Source organism: Coturnix japonica, unplaced genomic scaffold (genome assembly GCF_054131305.1).
Source record: "Coturnix japonica strain WE unplaced genomic scaffold, WE-NBRP24 Scf081, whole genome shotgun sequence".
NCBI classification, from domain to species: domain Eukaryota; kingdom Metazoa; phylum Chordata; class Aves; order Galliformes; family Phasianidae; genus Coturnix; species Coturnix japonica.
The window spans coordinates 262,161-278,664 of NW_028188984.1; the positions used below are offsets into that span (position 1 = coordinate 262,161).

Consider the following 16,504-nt stretch of genomic DNA (forward strand, 5'->3'; position numbering starts at 1 on the left):
GGGGTGTAACATCGTGGTGTTATATCTGATCTATGTGTGTGTTATCATCTCCAGGTTGAAGCTCTTACAAGGCAACCCCGTGCAACCACAGTGCACGCGGTCCGGGATACGGAGCTGGCCAAGCTGCCTGAAGGTACCTTGAACAACATCAAGCGTCGGTATCCTCAGGTATAAGCCAAAATCTTGCCTTGTTTTGGGGGGGAAACTGGGTTATATTGGGAGTCCCCAACTGTATCCAACTGTATTGAGATGGGTTTGTGGGATGGATCCATTCTGAACCAAACACAGAAAGGTTGAACCACGTAACCATGCTTGATGAAGCCGTGATGCCTCACCAAGCTTGAAATGATGTTGTAGAGGTTGGGGTGATGCTGTTGGCTGCAGCACAGCGGTGGTATTGAAGGGGCTGCTGTGTGAAGGTGGTAATAATATGGCTGTGATGGCAGCGGTGGACACGGGGTGGAGGTTATGATGGTTCTGCATCGTGGTGGTGGCAGCAATGACCGTGGTTTGGTGGCATCCATGGCTTGACCCTGATGAAAGCTGGAGACCTGCTATGGAGGTGATGCCTGTCCCAGGGTCTGGCATCCCAGCTAATGGCTCTGATACTCATTTATTCCATCTTGAAGAATTAAAGCAGTGATTAAGGCTGGTTGGGGGAGAAAGATCCCCAAGGATCCCCAGGGTAGTCAATGACTGCACCCAAAAACACACACAGGGTTCTCTTCTGGTCTTGGTCCGTGGTGCTGACGTGTCTCTGGCCCAGGATGTCCTGATGGTCATCCCATGGTTGTCCCACAGGTTGTCACCCGACTCATCCACCTCCTGAGCCAAAAGATCTTGGGAAACCTCCAGCAGCTCCGCGGCCCTTTTGCAGGTGGGTCCCAAAGGGGGGATGGACAACAAGGATGAAGTGTTGAGGGGAGTCCCAAAGGGAGGATGGACAACAAGGACAAGGTGTTGAGGGGGGTCCCAAAAGGAGGATGGACAACAAGGACAAGGTGTTGAGGGGGGTCCCAAAGGGAGGATGGACAAGGACAAGTTATTGAGGGGGGTCCCAAGGGGAGGATGGACAAGGACAAAGTGTTGAGGGGGGTCCCAAGGGGAGGATGGACAACAAGGATACGGTGTTGAGGGGGGTCCCAAGGGGAGGATGGACAAGGACAAGGTGTTGAGGGGGGTCCCGTAGGGAGGATGGACAACAAGGACAAGGTGTTGAGGGGGGTCCCAAAGGGAGGATGGACAAGGACAAAGTGTTGAGGGGGGTCCCAAGGGGAGGATGGACAACAAGGATGAAGTGTTGAGTGGGGTCCCAAAAGGAGGATAGACAAGGACAAGGTGTTGAGGGGGTCCCAAAGTGGGGATGGACAACAAGGACACGGTGTTGAGGGGGGTCCTAAAGGGAGGATGGACAAGGACGAGGTGTTGAGGGGGGTCCCAAGGGGAGGATGGACAACAAGGACACGGTGTTGAGGGGGCCCCTTTCTCTGAGGCATCACACTGTTGCATCTTCTCTTCTTGCAGGCTCTGGTTTGGGCATGGCCTCCAGCTCGGAGCCCACCAACCCCACCAGTAACCTCTCAACAGTGGCGGTGCTGCCGGTGTGTGACGACGTGCCCACGGCTGCCTTCACCTTGGAGCTCAAGCATGCACTGAATGCCATTGGTGAGCGCTGGCCCCAATGACCACAGCACTGTGGTGGCCCCATGAGATGCCAATGGACATGGTGGTCTTGTGGTGGCTTAGAACCACAAGGCATCATGGTGGCAACCAGGTCTTGGTGGTGGTGGTGACCAGAATCCTAATGGCTTGGTAGTGAACACATGGTAATAGTGAGGATGGCTTGGAGGTGGTGATGCTTAACATATGGAGCTGTGGTGGCCATGGGATGGCGTTGACCGTGGCCTGGTGTTGACTGGGATGGCATGGCCATAAAGCAGTGGTAGACCATGGCTTGGTGATGATGGCATGGCCATAAATCAATGGTAGACCATGGCTTGGTGGTGATGATGGCATGGCCATAAATCAATTGTAGACCATGGCTTGGTGGTGATGGCATGGCCATAAATCAATTGTAGACCATGGCTTGGTGGTGATGGCATGGCCATAAAGCAGTGGTGGACCATGGGTTTGTGGTGATGATGGCATGGCCAAAGATCAATTGTAGACCATGGCTTTGTGGTGATGATGGCATGGCCATAAATCAATTGTAGACCATGGCTTGGTGGTGATGATGGCCACCGTGTCAGGCTGTTGATTAGAGCCCCATAGTGTTGAGGTGGCCACATGGCATCTATGGTCTGGTGGTGATCACACCATATGTGGGTTGACCACGACCATACTCAGCCCATACCCCCACCTCCCCCAGGTCCCACGTTGCTCCTCACCAGCGACATCATTCGTGCCCGACTTGGCTCCTCAGCATTGGACAGGTAACCCCCATCATAAGGGGCATCACCGGTGCCCCCAGTGCCGTGCCATCTTCCTCCTCCATCCCATCAGCATCCATGAGTATCGGCTGTCGGGTTGGTTGGCCCAACAAGAAGACATCCATCGCATCGTGCTCTACCAAACCGACTGCACGCTGACGCCTTGGACCGTGCGTTGCATCCGTCAAGCAGACTGCATCCTCATCGTTGGGTTAGGGGACCAGGAGCCAGTGCTAGGAGAGGTGAGGGGGGGTGTTGAGGTGGGTACGGTAGGGGCGACTCAAGGCCAAATGGGGTGGATGTGATGTGGTAACCCAATGCTAAATGGGGTGGCCATAGTAGGAACAACCCAATGCCAAATGGCGTGGATGTGGCAGGAACAACCCAATGCCAAATGGGGTGGACATAGTAGGAACAGCCCAATGCCAAATGGGGTGGACATGGCAGGAACAACCCAATGCCAAATGGGGTGGACATGGTAGGAACAACCCAGTGCCAAATGTGTGATGGCCATAGTAGGAACAACCCAGTGCCAAATGGGATGGATGTGATGTGGCAACCCAATGCCAAATGGGGTGGCCATGGCAGGAACAACCCAATGCCAAATGGGGTGGACTTGATATGGCAACTCAATGCCAAATGGGGTGAACATGGCAGGAATAACCCAATGCCAAATGTGTGGTGACCATAGTAGGAACAACCCAGTGTCAAATGGGGTGGACACGATGTGGCAACCCAATACCAAATGGGGTGGACATGGTAAGAACAACCCAATGCCAAATGGGGTGGATGTGATATGGCAACTCAGTGTCAAATGGGGTGAACATGGCAGGAATAACCCAATGCCAAATGTGTGGTGGCCATAGTAGGAACAACCCAATGCCAAATGGGGTGGACTTGATGTGGCAACCCAATGCCAAATGGGGTGGACATGGCAGGAATAACCCAATGCCAAATGGGGTGGACATGGCAGGAACAAACCAATGCCAAATGGGGTGGACATGGTAGGAACAACCCAGTGCCAAATGGGATGGATGTGATGTGGCAACCCAATGCCAAATGGGGTGGCCATGGTAGGAACAACCCAATGCCAAATGGGGTTGACTTGATGTGGCAACCCAATGCCAAATGGGATGGATGTGATATTTCAACCCAACGCCAAATGGGGTGGACATGGTAGGAACAACCCAGTGCCAAATGGGAGGCCATGGCAGGAATTACCCAATGTTATATGGGATGGACTTGATGAGGCAACCCAATGCCGTACGGGGTGGACGCGATGCAGTCAACCCAATGCCGTACGGGGTGGACGCGATGCAGTCAACCCAATACCAAACCTCTGGTGTTGCCCACAGCTGGAGCAGATGCTGGAGAACACAGCAGTGCGTGCACTGAAGCAGTTGATCCTCCTGCATCGTGAGGACGGTCCCAGCCCATCACGCACCGTCGAGTGGCTCAACATGCGGAGCTGGTGCTCGGGACACCTGCACATCAAGTGTCCGCGACGCGTCTTCTCCCGACGCAGCCCCACCAAGCTGGTAGGTGCCACCATGATGTGTCCCCAACCCAGGGGTCCCCATGGCTCTGCTGGCATCGTCACCGGTTGTTCTCTGTCCCCATAGAGGGAGATGTATGAGAAGGTGTTTGCCAAGAGCGCCGATCGGCACAGCGACTTCTCCCGCTTGGCGCGGGTGCTCACCGGCAACACCATCGCCCTGGTGTTGGGGGGCGGCGGAGCCAGGTGGGTGCACCCTATGGGTGATCCCATGTGGGAGGATGGGTGATCCCATATGGGAGGATGGACATGGGAGATTGGGTGATCCCCTATGGGAGGATGGGTGATCCCATATGGGAGGATGGACATGGGAGATTGGATGATCCCATGTGGGAGGATGGGTGATCCCATATGGAAGGAGGGGTGATTCCGTATGGGCGAATGGGTGATCCCGTATGGGAGGATGGGTGATCCCATATAGGGTATGGATGATCCCATATGGGAGGATGGGTGATCCCGTATGGGAGGATGGACATGGGAGATTGGATGATCCCATGTGGGAGGATGGATGATCCCATATGGGAGGATGGGCAATCCTGTATGGGAGGATTGGTGATCCCGTATGAGAGGATGTGTGATCCCATATGGGAGGATGGATGATCCCATATGGGAGGATGGGTGATCCTGTATGGGGTATGGATGATCCCATGTGGGAGGATAGGTGATCCCATATTGAAGGAGGGGTCATTCCGTATGGGCGAATGGGTGATCTCGTATGGGAGGATGGGTGAGCCCATATGGGAGGATGGGTGATCCCATACAGGGTATGGATGATCCCATATGGGAGGATGGGTGATCCCGTATGGGAGGATGGACATGGGAGATTGGATGATCCCATATGGGAGGATGGGCAATCCCGTATGGGAGGATTGGTGATCCTGTATGGGAGGATGGATGATCCCATATGGGAGGATGGATGATCCCGTATGGGAGGATGGGTGATCCCATATGGGGTATGGATGATCCCATATGAGAGGATGGGTGATCCCATATGGGGTATGGATGATCCCATATGGGAGGATGGCTGATCACATATGGGGTATGGATGTTCCCATATGGGAGGATGGGTGATCCCATATGGGGTATGGATGATCCCATATGGGAGGATGGGTGATCCCATATGGGAGGATGGACATGGGAGATTGGGTGATCCCATATGGGAGGATGGGTGATCCCATATGGGAGGATGGACATGGGAGATTGGATGATTCCATGTGGGAGGATGGGTGATCCCATATGGAAGGAGGGGTCATTCCGTATGGGCGAATGGGTGATCCCATATGGGAGGATGGGTGATCCCATATGGGAGGATGGACATGGGAGGATGGGTGATCCCATATGGGAGGATGGGTGATCCCCTATGGGGTATGGATGATCCCATATGGGAGGATGGGTGATCCCATATGGGGTATGGATGATCCCATATGGGAGGATGGGTGATCCCATATGGGAGAATGGACATGGGAGATTGGGTGATCCCATATGGGAGGATGAGTGATCCCCTATGGGGTATGGATGATCCCATATGGGAGGATGGACATGGGAGATTGGGTGATCCCATATGGGAGGATGGGCGATCCCATATGGGCGGATGGACGATCCCCTATGGGAGGATGAATGATCCCATATGGGAGGATGGGTGAACCCACTTGGGTTGAGTGACCGGTGATGCTGGTGACCGCTCTTATCCCTCTTTCATTTCCTTGCCCCATCTCCTCCTCCTCCAGGGGCTGCTCCCACATTGGGGTGATCAAGGCGATGGAGGAGGCGGGGATCCCCATTGACATGGTTGGTGGCACCTCCATCGGGTCCTTCATCGGCGCGCTGTACGCCGAGGAGCGCAGCGCCGTGCGCACCAAGCAGCGGGCGCGAGAGTGGGCCAAGGTTGGTGCCATCCCCCACAGCAGCATCCGCGGTCACTCAGGGTGTTTCTAAAGCATTTCCTTCTTCTTTTTCTTCCTCCTCTTCCTCTTTTTCTTCTTCCTCTTTCGCTTCTTTTTATTTCCCCTTTCTTCTTCTGCTCTCCTTCCTTCTTCTACTCTCCTCCTTTTGCTTCTTCTCCCTCTTCCTCCTGCTCTCCTTCCTCCTCTTTATCTTCTCCTCCTTCCTCCTCCTCCACTTTTCTCCTCTTCTTCCCGTTCCTCTCCTTCTCCTCTTTCCTCATCTCCTTCTCCTTCCTTCTCCTACTCTCCTTCTTTTGCCTCTTCTTTCTTCCTCCTACTCCTCCTGCTCTCCTTCCTTCTCCTCTTTATCTTCTCCTCTTTCCTCTTCTCATCTTTCTCCTTCCTCTCCTCTTCCTCCCGTTCCTCTCCTCTTTCCTCCTCCCATTCTCCTTCCTTCTCCTACTCTCCTTTTGCTTCTCCTCCTTCTTCCTCCTGTTCTTCTTCCTCCTCCTCTTTGTCCTCTCCTCCTCCTTCCTCCTCCTTCTCCTCTTCCTCCCGTTCCTCTCCTTCTCCTTCTTCCTCCTCCTCCTTCTTCCTCTCCCCTTCCTCCCGTTCCTCTCCTCTCCTCCTCTTCCTCCCCTTCCTCATCTTCTTCCTTTCTCCTCTCCTGCCTTCTTCTAATCCTCCTTCTTCCTCCTCCTCTTCCTCCCCTTCCAGTGCATGAATTCAGTGTTCGCAACCGTCCTGGACCTCACCTACCCCATCACCTCCATGTTTTCGGGCTCAGCCTTCAACGCCAGCATTAACAAAGTCTTCCAGGACAAGCAGATCGAGGTGGGCTGTACCCCAATGTGGGGTCCCAACCTGTCTCCCCCCTCATTACACATAGTGTCACCCACCTCCTCTTATCCCCCACAGGACCTTTGGCTTCCCTACTTCAACGTCACAACTGACATCACGGCCTCAGCCATGCGGGTGCACACGGATGGTAAGAGCCCCCCCTATAGGGGATGCTCTATGACACCACCAGATCTCCTCATTGACACCCCAAAAGCCTTGTCACTGTCACCCTGATAGCGCTGGTGTCCCAGTGCTGGTGACCAGCAAATCTCAGCTCCATCCCGGAGCCATTTCCTACATCCCAGATGGGGACAAGGACAGAAGTGGGATGCGGAGCTGCAACCCACCCCAGTGTGCACATCTCTAACATCTCTGCTCACCACTAACCCCAGTAACCCTCACTCACAGCATGGGGGTGTGGGGCTGTCCTGTTGGGGGTGGGGATGGGGACGTGATGGTGAGGACAATACGGTGGTGGTGACGGAGCTGTCGTGATGGTGGTGGTGATGGGGACGTCATGATGGGGACAACAGAGTGGCGGTGGTGGGGACATGATGATGATGACCTCATGCTGATGGCGGTGATGGGGACATCATGATGGAGACATCGTGATGGGGACAACAGAGTGGCGGTGGTGGGGACATGATGATGATGAGGACCTCATGCTGATGGTGGTGGTGGGGTCCACACAGTGGCGGTGATGGGGACATGGTGATGAGGGGGCCCATGATGGTGATGGTGGTGGGGGCCGTGCGGTGGTGGTGGTGATGGGGACGATGCGGTGGCTGCCCTTCATCCTTGCCTGGTGCCAGAGCTCACCTGGGACATTGAGCCGTCCATGGGGCGAACGCGGTGGCTTGTAGGCAGCATGGCTCTCTCCCCCACCCTTCTAACACCAACTAATCCCTGCTCACCACCCCTAACCCTCCCCCAGCCAACCTATCCCTACCATGACTCTCTCCTGGTGTTGAGATCACATTTACCTGCCCACAAAGGAGCTTCGTGCCCATCCCATCCCCTCTCTCCTGGTGTTGAAATCACATCGACCTGCCCACAGAGGAGCTTTGTGCCCACCCCATCCCACCCCCCCTATGCCCATGACCATTCCTCTCCCTCTGGCAGGCAGCCTATGGCGTTACATCCGAGCCAGTGCCTCCTATACCCCCTACCTGCCTCCGCTCTGCGACCCCAAGGACAGCCACTGCCTCGTGGACGGCTGCTATGTTAACAATGTCCCAGGTCAGCATTCCCCTCTATGGGGCCTCCGGCTCCCCATTCAGAAACACTCCTTTCTTTTGTTTGTTTTATTTTATCCTCAAGAAAACAACCCCTTTCCCCCAATAAAAAACACACCCCACGACCCAAAACAAATCACACCTATCCCATTCCAGGTGGAGCTTTGCAAACGGCCCCTCTGCCACCCATGGGTGCCCGCTGGACCCCCGTGGGGTGCAGACATCCCTGGGCAAGGGCAGGGGTGAGGGGCAGCCCCCCGGGGGGCTGAGGCAGGTGCAGGGCGAGCCGTGCTCACTTGCATTTGTTCCCCGCCGGCGCAGGCTCGCTCTGGCGGTACGTGCGAGCCAGCATGACCCTATCTGGGTACCTGCCACCCCTCTGCGACCCCAAGGACGGCAACTTGCTGATGGACGGGGGTTACATCAACAACCTGCCAGGCAAGTAGCGTCCCAACGCCCTCACCGGGTCCGGTCCCGGTGGTGAGCAGTTGGGTTGGCCAACAAGGGATGGGTCTTCAATGCTCTTCAATCTACCATTGAGGCTGGATTTGGGCTATCCGGCTCAGTTTTGAGGCTGGATTTGGGCTATCCGGCTGTTTTGAGGCTGGATTTGGGCTATCCAGCTCGGTTTTGAGTTGCCTGTTGGTTTCTTCGTTGCCCTCTTGGGGCATCTTCATCCTCATTCCTGCTCAAAAGACATCCATCCATCCATCTTGCATTGGCCTTTGGTCAGCGGGTCCAGCCTCAGTGGTGGGCAGTTGGGTTGGAACCATGCAGCCATCATGTAATGGGGCCTCAATGCTCTTTGAGATAACACTGAGGCTGGATTTGGGGTGTCCCATCTAGTTTTGAGTTGCCTGTTCATGTCTTCAGTGTTGGTTGCCCTCTTGGGGCATCTTCATCCTCATTCCTGCTCAAAAGACATCCATCCATCCATCTTGCATTGGCCTTTGGTCACCGTGTCCAGACTCAGTGGTGGGCAGTTGGGTTGGAACCACGTGGCCATCATGGGATGGGGCTTCAGTGCTCTTCAATCTACCATTGAGGCTGGATTTGGGCTATCCGGCTCAGTTTTGAGGCTGGATTTGGGCTATCCGGCTGTGTTGAGGCTGGATTTGGGCTATCCGGCTCGGTTTTGAGTTGCCTGTTGGTTTCTTCATTGCCCTCTTGGGGCATCTTCATCCTCATTCCTGCACAAAAGGCATCCATCCATCCATCCATCTTGTGTTGGCTTTTGGTCACCAGGTCCAGCCTCAGTGGTGGGCAGTTGGGTTGGGGTCATATTGGCCATCACGGGATGGGGCTTCAGTGCTCTTTAAGGCAATGCTGAGTCTGGATTTGGGCTGTCCCGTCTAGTTTTGACATTCCTGTTGGTTTCTTCATTGCCTTTTTGGGTCTTGGGTCATCTTCATCCTCATTCCTGTGCCAAAGGCATCCATCCATCCATCTTGCATTGGCTTGTGGTCACCATGTCCAGCCTCAGTGGTGGGCAGTTGGGTTGGGGTCACGTTGGCCACCACGGGATAGGGCTTCAGTGCTCTTCAATCTACCATTGAGGCTGGATTTGGGCTATTCGGCTCGGTTTTGAGGCTGGATTTGGGCTATCCGGCTCAGTTTTGAGGCTGGATTTGGGCTATCCAGCTCGGTTTTGAGTTGCCTGTTGGTTTCTTCATTGCCCTCTTGTGGTATCTTCATCCTCATTCCTGCTCAAAAGACATCCATCCATCTTGCATTGGCTTTTGGTCAGCGGGTCCAGCCTCAGTGGTGGGCAGTTGGGTTGGAACCATGCAGCCATCACGTAATGGGGCTTCAATGCTCTTTGACATAACACTGAGGCTGGATTTGGGCTGTCCCATCTAGTTTTGAGTTGCCTGTTCGTGTCTTCAGTGTTGGTTGCCCTTTTGGGTCATCTTCATCCTCATTCCTGTGCCAAAGGCATCCATCCATCTTGCGTTGGCTTTTGGTCACCATGTCCAGCCCCAGTGGTGGGCAGCTGGGTTGGAACCACGTGGCCATCATGGAATGGGGCTTCAGTGCTCTTTGAGATAACACTGATGCTGGATTTGGGCTGTCCCGTCTAGTTTTGAGTTGCCTGTTGGTTTCTTCAATGTTGGTTGCCCTTTTGGGTCATCTTCATCCTCATTCCTGTGCCAAAGGCATCCATCCATCTTGCATTGGGCCTTTTTGGCCTGTTTCCATGGATACCTTCATGTTCATGGCACACACAGGGTGCATCCCTTCATCTTCCATCTTCTCTTAGCGATGCGTGTCCTCTCATCATCCTTCATGCACAAAAAACATCTCCATGTCGTGTCATGGTGTCCATGGATGCTCTCCTGCCCTTCTTCCATCCAACCTTCATCCTCCTCTCCTGATGTCATGGGCACCGTGTCCCTTCCCAGGCCATCTCCATCCTCTTCCATGTGCCAGCCAACATCCTTCATCATCTCAGTGTGTCCTTAGCACTGGGTGCCCATCTGTGTCCTTCAAGTGACCAGACACGGCCATCTATTTTCTTGGCTGTCTTCAGCATCAGATCCCCTCCATGCCATGCGTGGCATTGCCCACCACCTCATGGTGTTTTTGACACCACATTTCCTCCCCAGGACATCTCCATCCTTCATTTGCCACCTCTCTTTGTCCTATGTCATCTGCTGGGTGCCCTCCTGGGGCTCCTTTTTGCTCTTGAATGACGTTTCTTGGTGTCTTTGGCTCCAAATTCTCTTTAGGAACATCTCCATCCTTCATTTGCCACCTCCCTCTGCCCTCCTGGGTCACCTCTGTGCTCCTGAATGACATTTCTTGGTGTCTTTGGCTCCAAATGCTCTTCAGGAACATCTCCATCCTCCTTCTCATGCAAACCAGCTTCTTCCCCACCACCTCTGATGTCCTCAGCTCCCATGGGGCACCTCCATCCCTCTCCCTGTTCACCCCATCCCCATCCATGTTGGATCATCTCCCGGTGTCCTCAGCACTGGGTTCTCTCCCTGGGGTCCCTCCACATTTACAGCTTGCCTTCATCCTTCCATCAGCCCTACAAGTGCATCGCTGCTCTGCTCCCCACCAGCACCTTGTGCCCTCCAATCCAATGCCTACGGGACATCGCTTGTCCCCACCTCTCCCTGGTCCCAGCATGACTTTGCTGTCCAGCCCATGGTTGGGAATGGTCCTTTGCCCTTTTACTCCCCTTGAGGTGTCTCATAGGGGGGTTGAACAGTGGAGCTGCCGACCTATCTCCTTCCTTCCCCACCTTATAGCCGACATAGCCCGCAACATGGGCGCCAAGACGGTGATTGCCATCGACGTGGGAAGCCAAGATGAGACGGACCTGTGTAACTATGGGGACAGCTTGTCGGGCTGGTGGCTGCTCTGGAAACGCCTCAACCCATGGGCTGAGAAAGTCAAGGTGAAGGAGGAAAGGAAGGTGGGGGCACCCATGGGGTCAGCATAGGGTGCTGAGCAACCCCATGTTCCTTGCAGGTGCCGGATATGGCGGAGATCCAGTCGAGGTTGGCGTATGTATCGTGCGTGAGGCAGTTGGAGGTGGTGAAATCCAGCTCGTACTGTGAGTACATCCGTCCCCCCATCGACCGCTTCAAGACGATGGATTTTGGCAAGTTCGATGAGATCTATGTGAGTCGGGGGCTGAGGAGGAGGATGGAGGGGTGGCTTTGGGACCGTCAATGGGGCGTCCCATGTCATGGGTTGGTTGGTGGGTTCTTCAGTCAATGTTTGGGAACGTCCTGGTCATTAATGGGGGTCCTGGCCACCAATGGGGTGCCCAGCTATGAATTGAGGTGTCCTGGTCATTAATGGGGGCCCTGGCCACTAATGGGGTGCCCAGATATGAATTGAGGCGTCCTGGTCATTAATGGGGGTCCTGGCCACTAATGGGGTGCCCAGATATGAATTGAGGCATCCTAGTCGCTAATGGGGTGCCCAGATATGAATTGAGGTGTCCTGGCAACTAATGGGGTGCCCAGATATGAATTGCGGTGTCCTGGTCAATAATGGGGTGCCCAGATATGAATTGAGGTGTCCTGGTCACTAGTGGGGTGCCCAGATATGAATTGAGGTATCCTGGTCACTAGTGGGGTGCCACTAATGGGGTGCCCAGATATGAATTGAGGTGTCCTGGTCAATAATGGGGTGCCCAGATATGAATTGAGGCATCCTAGTCGCTAATGGGGTGCCCAGATATGAATTGAGGTGTCCTGGCCACTAATGGGGTGCGCAGATATGAATTGAGGTGTCCTGGTCAATAATGGGGTGCCCAGATATGAATTGAGGTGCCCTGGCCGCTTATGGGGTGCCCAGATATGAACTGAGGTGTCCTGGTCAATAATGGGGTGCCCAGATATGAATTGAGGTGTCCTGGTCAATTATGGGGTGCCCAGATATGAATTGAGGCGCCCTAATGGGGTGCCCAGATATGAATTGAGGTGTCCTGGTCACTAGTGGGGTGCTCAGATATGAATTGAGGTGTCCTGGTCAATTATGGGGTGCCCAGATATGAATTGAGGTGCCCTAATGGGGTGCCCAGATATGAATTGAGGTGCCCTGGCCGCTTATGGGGTGCCCAGATATGAATTGAGGTGTCCTGGTCGCTAGTGGGGTGCCCAGATATGAATTGAGGTGCCCTGGTCAATAATGGGGTGCCACTTATGGGGTGCCCAGATATGAATTGAGGTGTCCTGGTCAATAATGGGGTACCCAGATATGAATTGAGGTGCCCTAATGGGGTGCCCAGATATGAATTGAGGTGTCCTGGTCAATAATGGGGTGCCACTAATGGGGTGCCCAGATATGAATTGAGGTGTCCTGGTCAATTATGGGGTGCCCAGATATGAATTGCGGTGTCCTGGCCACTTGTTGAGCACCCAAGTCATTAACCCCATGTCCTGGTCATCGTGTTCCATAACCAGCAATGACTGAGGTGCCCCAACCACTATTTTTAGGGTGTTCTGGCCCATCATTTATGGTTCCCAGCTCCATTTATGGCCATTAACGAGGTGCACCAGGCTGTTATTTGGGGTGTCCTGGCCATTTTTAGTGCTCCCCAGCCCCACTTGGGTACCGTAGCCATCACCTGTGTGCTCTATCAATGTGATGACCCAACCATCATCTAGGCTTATCCAGACCATCATTTACAGCGTCCTGGCCGTCATTTAATGTACTTGGGTCAACATTCATGGTCCCCCTCCTCATCATTTAAGGTTTCCTGGCCATCGTTTGGGTGCCCTCCTCATTATTTAAGGTTTCCTGGCCATTTTTTGGGTGCCCTCCTCATCATTTAAGGTTTCCTGGCCATTTTTTGGGTGCCCTCCTCATCATTTAAGGTTTCCTGGCCATTTTTTGGGTGCCCACCTCATCATTTAAGGTTTCCTGACCATTGGTTGGGTGCCCCAGGTAAATCTGGGCTCTCTTTACCATTGGATGACATGTCATGGCCATGAATTGGGATGCCATAGTCAATCAGTTGAGTTCTTGGGCCATCCATTGAGCCATCCAACGCCATCATTGGGTATATCCAAGTCACCAACGGGCTGTGACCATTCATTCTCCCCATAGGATGTGGGTTACCAGCACGGCAAGGTGGTCTGTGACCATTCATTCTCCCCATAGGATGTGGGTTACCAGCTCATCAAGGTGGTCTGTGACCATTCATTCTCCCCATAGGATGTGGGTTACCAGCACGTCAAGGTGGTCTGTGACCATTCATTCTCCCCATAGGATGTGGGTTACCAGCACATCAAGGTGGTCTGTGACCATTCATTCTCCCCATAGGATGTGGGTTACCAGCACGGCAAGGTGGTCTTCGATGGCTGGAGTCGGGGCGACATCATTGAGAACATGGTGAAGGACCGACGCTCGGCCGACTTCTACGAGAGCAAACGCATGGACGTGAGTAGGGCGGTAATAAGGTCTATAGGCAACAAGGGGCTTCATGGGACCCCCCCCAGGGCCCCCATCCCCTTGGGGACCCGTCGTCCCCCCACCCCCTTAGGCCACCCCACTCCTCTCCATCTCATCCCTTCCTTCTTCCATTCATCCCCTCCCTTGGACAACTCTTGTCCCCCTTCCACCCCATCACGTCCCCCATCCTCACCCCATTTAGGGGTTCAGTCTCACAGACCCCCGTTCCTATTCCCCCCCTTTACACCCCAATAGGTTCTCACCTACCCCAGCGCTGGCTTCACAGACCTGGCAGAGATCATCTCCCGCATTGAACCCGCCAAACCCTACCCATCCGATGGATACGCCGACGGTGAGAACCCATCAATAGGGTCAGGTTGTGGGGCTGCATCCAGGCCCTAAAACCCTCTTATATTCCCCCAACCCCCTTCTGTTCCCCATAGAGGAGTCTGACTACCTCACTGAGTACGAGGACGAAGGGCCGGAGCTGTCGCGGGGTGAGGAGGAAACCTTCGCCCCAACGGAATGGCCCGGAACCAACGGGACAGAGGCTGTGAGTGGCCATAGAGACCCTATAAAATGGGGTGACCCCTGGTTTAGGGCTCCTGATGGGGACCCTAAACCCATGCATGGGGGTTCCCCATCCCAACGTCCCCATCTCAATGTCCCCATCCCAACGTCCCCATCCCAACATCCCCATCCCAACGACCCCAACCCGACGTCCCCATCCCAATGTCCCCATCCCATTGTCCCCATCCCAATGTCCGCATCCCAATGTCCCCATCCTTGTCCCCATCCCAATGTCACCATCCCAATGTCACCATCCCAACGTCCCCGTCCCAACATCCCCATCCTAATGTCCCCATCCCAATGTCCCCATCCCAATGTCCCCATTCTTGTCCCCATCCCAATGTCCCCATCCCAATGTCCCCATCCTTGTCCCCATCCCAATGTCCCCATCCCAACGTCCCCATCCCAGTGTCCCCATCCCAATGTCCCCATCCTTGTCCCCATCCCAACATCCCCATCCCAACGTCCCCATCCCAATAACCCCATCCCAATGTCCCCATCCCAATGTCCCCATCCTTGTCCCCATCCCAATGTCCCCATCCCAATAACCCCATCCCAATGTCCTCATCCCAATGTCCCCATCCTTGTCCCCATCCCAATGTCCCCATCCCAACATCCCCATCCCAACATCCCCATCCCAACGTCCCCATCCCAGTGTCCCCATCCTTGTCCCCATCCCAATGTCCCCATCCCAATGTCCCCATCCCAACATCCCCATCCCAACGTCCCCATCCCAACGTCCCCATCCCAACATCCCCATCCCAACGTCCCCATCCCAATGTCCCCATCCCAATGACCCCGTCCCAACATCCCCATCCCAATGTCCCCATCCCAACGTCCCCATCCCAACGTCCCCATCCTTGTCCCCATCCCAATGTCCCCATCCCAATGACCCCATCCCAACATCCCCATCCCAATGTCCCCATCCCAATGTCCCCATCCTTGTCCCCATCCCAATGTCCCCATCCCAATGACCCCATCCCAACATCCCCATCCCAACGTCCCCATCCCAACGTCCCCATCCCAACGTCCCCATCCTTGTCCCCATCCCAACGTCCCCATCCCAATGACCCCATCCCAACATCCCCATCCCAATGTCCCCATCCCAATGTCCCCATCCCAACGTCCCCATCCTTGTCCCCATCCCAATGTCCCCATCCCAACGTCCCCATCCCAACATCCCCATCCCAATAACCCCATCCCAACATCCCCATCCCAACGTCCCCATCCCAATGACCCCACCCCAATCCCCCCACCCTTCTCCCATCCCATTACCCTTATCCCAATCCCCCCACCCTTCTCCCATCCCATTACCCTTATCCCAATCCCCCCACCCTTCTCCCATCCCATTACCCTTATCCCAATCCCCCCACCCCATAACATCCCCCTCTCTCCCCCAGGATGAAGACAGGACCCTCCGGCAGCGTCTCATCTCATCTCACCCCTCCTCTCCCCCCCCATCCTGATCCTGGCAGACACTGAAGGACCCCCGTAGCCCCCCAGGCGTCGCCCCCAGCTCTACCTCCGCCCCCCATGGGCTCCCCCCAACCCCAATTATTGCTGCTTCCCCAACCAGGGCCCAGCCCCCCCCTCCCCCAGCACTGTCCCCATTGATGCCCCCAAGTTATGGGGACACAATGTGGGGTGGGGGGGGGCTTCAGGGACCCTCATTTTCCCCCCTATACTGTTGCACTGGCCCAAATCCATCCCCCCCCCCATTACCACTGGTTCCTATAGGGCCGACCCGGTTGGTGATGGGGGAGGAACCGACTGCTGTATAATATTGTTTCGTTTGGTTGTTTTTGGTTTTTAATTATATTGTTATTTAAAAATGAAGCTGGAATTGTTTGTCCAGAGGGGAAATGGGGGGGGGGGAGGGGTAACCCCACAGAGCACCCATAACCCCATAGGAAACCCATCATAACCCCATAGGAAACCCATCACCCCATAGAGCACCCATAACCCCATAGGAAACCCATAACCCCATAAGACACCCATCACCCCATAGGAAACCCATAACCCCATTGGACACCAATCACCCCATAGGACACCCATCACCCCATAGGAAACCCATCA

General features: G+C 54.7%; 1 protein-coding gene across 7 annotated transcripts in view; it reads left to right on the forward strand.

Annotated features, from left to right (window-relative positions):
• LOC146751525 (patatin-like phospholipase domain-containing protein 6) overlaps positions 1 to 16,264 on the forward strand; it is a 34,482-nt gene extending 18,218 nt beyond the window's left edge. Inside the window, exons 20-37 of one of the 7 annotated variants that reach the window (XR_014941431.1) lie at positions 55 to 168; positions 802 to 877; positions 1,525 to 1,665; positions 2,369 to 2,432; positions 2,503 to 2,671; positions 3,785 to 3,967; positions 4,052 to 4,170; positions 5,712 to 5,868; positions 6,585 to 6,701; positions 6,786 to 6,855; positions 7,830 to 7,946; positions 8,099 to 8,380; positions 11,200 to 11,348; positions 11,423 to 11,575; positions 13,730 to 13,846; positions 14,114 to 14,210; positions 14,302 to 14,411; positions 15,829 to 16,264. Coding sequence is in view for 5 of the 7 variants with exons in the window: in XM_085534343.1 (XP_085390469.1) it covers positions 55 to 168; positions 802 to 877; positions 1,525 to 1,665; positions 2,369 to 2,432; positions 2,503 to 2,671; positions 3,785 to 3,967; positions 4,052 to 4,170; positions 5,712 to 5,868; positions 6,585 to 6,701; positions 6,786 to 6,855; positions 7,830 to 7,946; positions 8,264 to 8,380; positions 11,200 to 11,348; positions 11,423 to 11,575; positions 13,730 to 13,846; positions 14,114 to 14,210; positions 14,302 to 14,411; positions 15,829 to 15,894 (2,136 nt within the window). In the remaining 2 variants the exon portion in view is untranslated. Of the gene's footprint in view, positions 1 to 54; positions 169 to 801; positions 878 to 1,524; positions 1,666 to 2,368; positions 2,433 to 2,502; positions 2,672 to 3,784; positions 3,968 to 4,051; positions 4,171 to 5,711; positions 5,869 to 6,584; positions 6,702 to 6,785; positions 6,856 to 7,829; positions 7,947 to 8,098; positions 11,349 to 11,422; positions 11,576 to 13,513; positions 13,847 to 14,113; positions 14,211 to 14,301; positions 14,412 to 15,828 lie in introns of those variants that run through there. The other 6 variants (XR_014941430.1, XM_085534343.1, XM_085534345.1 and 3 more) reach the window with 6 other exon arrangements.
• Positions 16,265 to 16,504: the final 240 nt, after the last annotated feature.